Here is a 6,779-nt window from a genome sequence, read left to right on the forward strand (position 1 = left end):
TTGGATAATTTGGGTTGGAAAGGGCTCAGGACATCTCTGGTCCAACCTCCTGGTCAAAGCAGTGTCAGCTCTGAGCTCACACCATGGTGCTCGGGGTTTTACCCAGTCGGGGCTTGAAAACCTCCGAGAATGGAGACTGCCCAACCTCTCTGGGCAACCTGTGACATTGCCTGAAGGTCCAGTGAGTTTGTTCTTAAATCCAGTCCGAGCCTCTCTTGTTTTGACTTGTGCCCGTTGTTGCTCCCCCTCCCCCTTTTATTTTCTTCTTTTTTTGTTGGCTACCCCTTTGCTAACAGCCTGCACAGCCCCCTGGCCGCCCCGCGGTCAGCACTGACCCCTGCCCGGGGCGGCGAGGCCTCGGGGCCGCCCCGCTGCCTCGGGCGGGCCGCGCTCTGCCCGCCCCTCCCCGGCGGCGGCGGCGGCGGCGGCAGCAAGGGGGGGCCGGTCTGGCCCGCAGCCAGCGCCGCGGCGGCGAGGGCGGGCCGGGAGCCGGAAGAAGAGCGGCCGCCGCCCGCCCGACTTCCCCAGCAGGCAGGCAGGGAGGGAGGCAGGCAGGCAGGCAGCCGCCATGCTGCAGTTCTTGGTAAGACTCCGCGCGGCGGGCGGCGGCGGCGGCGCCATTTCGCGGCGGGGTGAGGCGGGGCCGTGGCGGCGTCATGGCACCTGCCCGGAGACCCCGCGGTTTGTACCGCCAACCTCCGCCGGCCTCCCGCCCTCAAACGCCCTTTTTGGCACCGCTGGGCTCCGGCTGGGCCTCGGGGGCGGCTCGGTGTGGGCTGGAGGCTGTGAGCCGGGCTGTGCCCAGCGTGCTCCCCCCTCGGGACCTTCCTTCTGCCCTATGTGTTGTTATCCCGGTTCTTGTTGCGGCTCTTAATGTTTTATTTTTTCAAGTTCTCCTGAGTCACCAAATACCTTGTTATTTGGTTCTGCCCCCTGCAGAACAGGTCTTCTTTTTAGGTATTCTGAAAACGTGAAGTTTCTGCCTTGTTTTTCCTCCACGTCGTGCCCTTAATGTGTCTTTAAGACTCAGTGTGTTTTCCTTGCTCACACTAATATCCTCTTGCGCCTTAAATTTATATTTATTAACAAATGTACCTGCCTCCTTTTGTAAGAGCAGTGGTTTTAGACTTTTCCATTCTGCACACCTCTAAAAATTTATCACCAGAGATCAGAATTATATATATATATATATGTGTGTGTGTGTACACACACACAAAGTATATGTATATATATAAATTAAGGCAAGTGATAATGTTTCATTACTGCCTTTCATAAATCCCTTTGAAACATCTTTGCCAACCCTTCTGCTGAAAATCAGTAAATGAAAGGTTTTTATACTTTTCTCATTTTTATTTTCCTTTCTGTATGTTCCCATAAACTCACTCATCTGGATGTTTGAAGTTAGATGCCTGGGTACTCCAATTAAATAATTTACCGGTGCTGGTATTTTTACTACGAGGTGTGAAATAAGTTACCCAACAGAAATGATCCTGTTTTGTGCTGTAGCAAAGCATGGCAACAGTCTCCCATTTTTCATTCTAACTTTGTGTAAATCTTTGAGGAATACTCTAGGTTTTTTAGCTGTGTTCAGATATGTTCCAGTACCTACAAACAATAAGTGCTATCCTTTGATCTTCTATTTTTGTTGGGGGAAGAATAAGTTAGCTAGCTAACATTTCATATTAAGTGTGCCAGATGAGATGATTAAGAGCCAGATGAGATAGCCTTTTGTAAGTTGGGAGAGACCTGTATGTTTTTATAAAATTAATAAATAGGTCCTGTTCTCTTATCCCAACTTAAAAACAAAGTGCAATAATAAATGAATGTCAAAGCCTCAGTTGTTTCTGTAGCTGTCTTTTATAATCTCCTTCCACTCCACTGAAAACAGTTACTCACTCTCAAAGTTTCCATGTCTCTCAACTCAGCTGCTTGCAGCTAATAGCATTTGGTTACAATTACTACATAAAATCACTTCTTAATTATGACTTCTTATTTAGTGTCTAAAAGTTAAAGAAAGGGCATATTGATTCTGGGTTTTCTTCCTCTTTGGGTGTAGGGAGGCTGTTTGACTCTTGCTCTCCCTTGTTTGGGCTGTAGCAGAGAGATAAAGGGATAATCTTGCAAACCTTGTATTTTTTGCTGTCCAGAGTTCAAATAAACACTTGCTTAAATGGAACTTGAAATGCTGGATAGCAATTGGAAAACCCTGAACTCTCATCAGCCCTTGTTTTCCTTAATTAACACGCATGTTTTAATTGGCTATATTTTCTGCTCTTCAAATAATTGAAATCTAAACAGTGAGATTTTTCTGTCTTCTTGAATTGTCAACTGACTGATCTTGAGTGGATTTTTCAATGGACTTTGAGTGGACTTCTCAATAAAGGAGTGTACTCAAAGGGAGTACTAGTGTTAGTACTCCATCTGTACAGAATAAGGTTTATGACAGTGGTATATAAGAAGTTGTCCCATTTTTGAAAATGGAATTTATTCTGGGCAAAAAACCTAGAAAACTGCTAGTAAACAAGGAGCTAGTCTGTCTTTTCAAGTGAATTCCCAGTTACTTGCAGTTGTGGTTCATGTGGCAGCGTTCAACCAATTTTAGTTTTCTGTAATTACTGGACAAACACCTTTTTTTCACCACTGGTGCTTATGGAGTCTGAGTCACTGAAAAGATGAGCTGTACTGTGTTCTGCTTTGGGCATGGAAAAAATGTCTAGTGGCAAAGTTCTTATTGTGGACAGTGGTTTTATTTTTTTATAAAATATTTTTATTTTGCCATCAGTGATGACAATTTTCTTAGAATTGGCCTCGACTACCATATGGAGTGATTTGTCCAGTGACAATGAATGAAGGCACAGTATTAGTAGTCTCCCCTTCCAAAACAGTCAAATGAGCTTCCATAGTATGTGTATACATATGAGCGTAACAATAAAAATAAGATCTAGGTTTTTGGGGAACTGCTGAGTAGAAATCACATCATTTGTCTTTGAAGAGAGGAATTTCTTTCCTTCCCGAAGTGACTTGACACTTGAAGATTTTCTCCATCCCACAAGCAGGGAATGAGACAGGAACTACACTTGCATTTTGCTCTTGCTCTCCTTGCAAGGTGCAGTTTCACAGACAGCTTTCAGCAAATACAAGTTTGAGCTGTTGTCAAAAGAAGTTGTGCCCTGTTTCCAACCAACAGTGTTTATCCTGTTCTTAGAGGAGCCCCTAGATCAGAGTGGATTTGGCTGAAAACTAATCTTTTGGGGATTGAGGGATTTGGAAGATGCTTGATTCTTAGTCCTTGCACAAAGAGGCAGCAGAAGTACAGAGCTGGGGGAGAGCAAGAGAGGGAGGAGCTGCCTGTCAGTGACAGTGCAGCTTTACATCAGTTTAGCTAGATGGGGGAGCTGTACCCTTAAACCTCCCAAGTGGAGGCTGAGATCTTTTGATAGTCAGGCCTCTGATCAAAGATTCAAACTTGTGATCCTTTTTGTTACTGTGTATTACTGTGTTGCATCTCTTTGTGCGTGCTTCCCCAGCGTGGAGTGTCCTTTTAGTGGAGTATTACTTTAGGCTTTCCATTCGTGGACCAACACCCCTGTGATATGTAGGTCCCTGCTGCTGTACAGTTGTATTCCCCCACTTTTATAGGAATTACTGCCTTTGTGGGTGTGCAAAGAATTTTACAGGCAAAGATGATCATGGCCTGACCCAAATATTTTTGGAGATGTAAACTTAAAACACAACTGTGCTATATTTTAGAAATGATGGTAAAGTTTTCCTGGTGATGAAGTTGAGTAAAATGTACTCCTCTCTGAGAAAAAGGATGCAAAATTAAGTATGACTAGAGTTGAAACTCTTTAGTTTTCCCATGACTTGCAATTTTTTATTTTTATTTTCTTTAGTTTTAATCAGAATACATTTGATGATGAGATGTAAACTATTTTTTTCTTCCTTTTTTCCTTTTTAGGTTGGCTTTACTCTTGGAAATGTGGTTGGGATGTATCTAGCTCAGAATTATGATGTAAGTATCTTTATATTCTGGGAATTGAACCTAATCTGAATGAAAATGCAAGGCTGTTTTCCCTCAGTCAGAATTGAATTAATCTTTATTTTGATGAGTTTTTGGGGGGATTTGGCTAAGATGCAAATTGTACTAACTTTAGTTACAGTTGAATTCAAATTTAAATGGAACCAAAATCTCTATCTGTCTGACTTCTTGTTTGTGGTACAGTAATGCTTAGATCTTCAGCTGATACTGGGGCCTTAGAGTACAAGTATTGTAACCAGATATCTACATAGTACAGCTCATGAGTACAAAAGTTATAAAGAGAGATACAGAAACAGGAGAAATAGAGTCGGTCTGGCAGTTGCTCATGAATTGTACCATCATTAAAATACTGATTTCTTGATTCTGATACCCTGCCTGCTTACAGTGATATCCAGTCAGTACACCCATTTATTACTTAAAAATCTTTCAAGGCATCTGAAATTTCTGTCTACTGTACCAGTCATGAAAATGAGTTTTGCCAACTATGTGGGAGAACTCAATATCTGCTGCCTGCTGGGAACAGGATATCAACTGTGATCTTTCTTTTCTTTTTGGAATGAGACTTTTCCTGGTGAGAGCTAGCGTAGAAGAAGAAGATTTGGAGTTGTGTTCAATACGAGCTTTTAAGTTCTGCAGAGTTAGCGGAATTCCATGTAAGAGCCATGCCACTTAGCTGTTTACAGGCTAGGGAAGTTAATGAAATGTAACATACAGTTATTTCCTTTCTTTTGCAATTTATACTAGCCTAAATTAAAAAAAAAAAAAATAGAGATGCTGATGCAGCTTTATCTCTGATATTATTTTTGTTTTTCTCACCTCTCATCTTGGGCATTAAGGTCATCTTGCTAGCAGAATTCTTATTTTTTGCTCCTTGCACACTTGTGAACTTCTGTGATGCTTCCTGTCCAGTCACTCCAGTAACAGGACTAATAGTAGTACTATTACTATTTGTTTTTAAAAGTTATGAAAATGTAGTTATAAGAACCTATTTGGGTGTATCAATACATGTGGTAAGCATAATACAGTGCTTTTCTGACAGCGCTAATAATGTATTGCCACAAGAGGGGGACTTCTGCTTTTGATTTGGAGGAAATGTTTCCCTGGTAATGTAACACTGACTTGCAGTATGAACCTGATATTTTTATTGTTGGTATCTAAGATGATTTGTCTTAAATGACATCTAAGATGACAAGTCATAGTTAGATCCTAATTCTTCAACTGTATGCTTAACTATAAGTACGTGAAGAATTCTGTTCACAGCAGTGGACTTCTCTTGGTTTAGTTTAAATGTGAGGTGTGTTACAGGCTGGGTTCTTAATTTCATTTTCTCAAAAGGAGGTTGACTTGTAAAGGGAAGGGAAGAAGAAACTTCTGATATTTCCTGTGCTATCAGCATCAAACTATCCAGTCAGAGGACTGCAGTCTTTTGGATTTACTCACTCTCTGCTCTATGGCTAGGGTACACCTAAAGTAAATGTCTATGATTTTCTTCACAAATACCAGTGAGAACTTTTCTTTGCTCTCGTTTAATCAGATAGCTTGTAAAATCCTGTGCTGCCACTTCCCAGTTTTAGTTGGAGTCATGGGTTTTCCTCCCTTGTGTTCCCAGCGACACTGACTTGACCTAGTTTTAAATATCTGCCTATTCCAAAATATTTCCTGAAGCATCCTGCGAGGTTCTTTCCTCTGCTATTTTCTTAGCGTTACTTTGTTTTTGACCTTTGTGAAAGGTAACAGATCCTGGAAGCAAGCATCTTTTAGAAACCACTTTAAACTTTGTAGAATTTGCTTCTGTGTTTATGGTATGGTCTCGTGTGCTGAGGCTCATCAGTTCATGTATCTTGTTTGTTTGTTTGTTTGTTTGTTTTCTTTTTATTTTAAAGATTCCTAACCTTGCAAAGAAGCTTGAGGACTTTAAGAAGGATGTAGAAGCTAAGAAGAAACCTCCCAATGACAAGTCCTAAGAGAGTGTGACCCAGATCACCTCTGTGCAAGCATCATGGATGCAGTTTACCCTTCAGACAACAAAGATCAAGTAACAGTTTGGCATGGGAGGTTCCTCCACGTTTAGTCTCCTGGAACTGGAATAGCCTTGTTTTGAAAGAGCAATCATGAACTTTTCCTAGGACTGATTTTAAGAGGTTTCAGTATTTTGGATTTGCAGCTTGTGTGTGACTGGAAAAAATCATTTGTATTTTTGTTATTGCTTTTCCTAATATTTTGTAACTCATTTTTACCTGATTCAACTGGAGAACATTTTAAGTCCTGTTACTACCCATACCTCACACTTTGTAATACCATAGTCTTAGAACATCGCAAAATAAATTAAATGCATCAAGAGGTAACTTTCAGGGTTTCTTGTCATTTGCTGTAAGCTCCACAACTTCACTGTCCTTAAGATCTGTGTTCCATTATTGGAGATGGGAACTTCCTGGGAACTGTATAAAGAGAGATGATACGAGGAGCTTGTACTTCTTTTTTCATTATGTTAAATAGTCACTTCCACCAGTGTAAAGTTAGTACAAACATGGCTGATTCAGAAAAGTGTAGATGATGATCAGCTTTAACCAGCATTTCAAGTTCATTGTTACATCTGTTACTGTCTCTTCCTCTTTTTTGCTTTCTCCTTGGTCACCTGAGGATGTCTCTTGGAATGGTGGGAGAGAGGATGGGAGAAAGCAGAGTCATCTTCCAGATGTGGTAACCAGGTCATGAGGAGGTCTGCAGTTACAGTATGAAT

General features: G+C 41.3%; 1 protein-coding gene across 1 annotated transcript; it reads left to right on the forward strand.

The window, feature by feature from the left end:
* The first annotated feature begins 477 nt into the window (after positions 1–477).
* Positions 478–6,384, forward strand: STMP1 (short transmembrane mitochondrial protein 1). Its single transcript, XM_026090260.1, has 3 exons — positions 478–583; positions 3,959–4,012; positions 5,923–6,384. The coding sequence occupies exons 1-3, from the start codon at positions 569–571 to the stop codon at positions 6,001–6,003; spliced, it is 150 nt and encodes a 49-aa protein (XP_025946045.1). The 5' UTR covers positions 478–568; the 3' UTR covers positions 6,004–6,384.
* Positions 6,385–6,779: the final 395 nt, after the last annotated feature.

Source organism: Apteryx rowi, unplaced genomic scaffold, assembly GCF_003343035.1.
Source record: "Apteryx rowi isolate R43461 unplaced genomic scaffold, aptRow1 scaffold_854, whole genome shotgun sequence".
In the NCBI taxonomy this organism is placed as follows: Eukaryota; Metazoa; Chordata; class Aves; order Apterygiformes; family Apterygidae; genus Apteryx; species Apteryx rowi.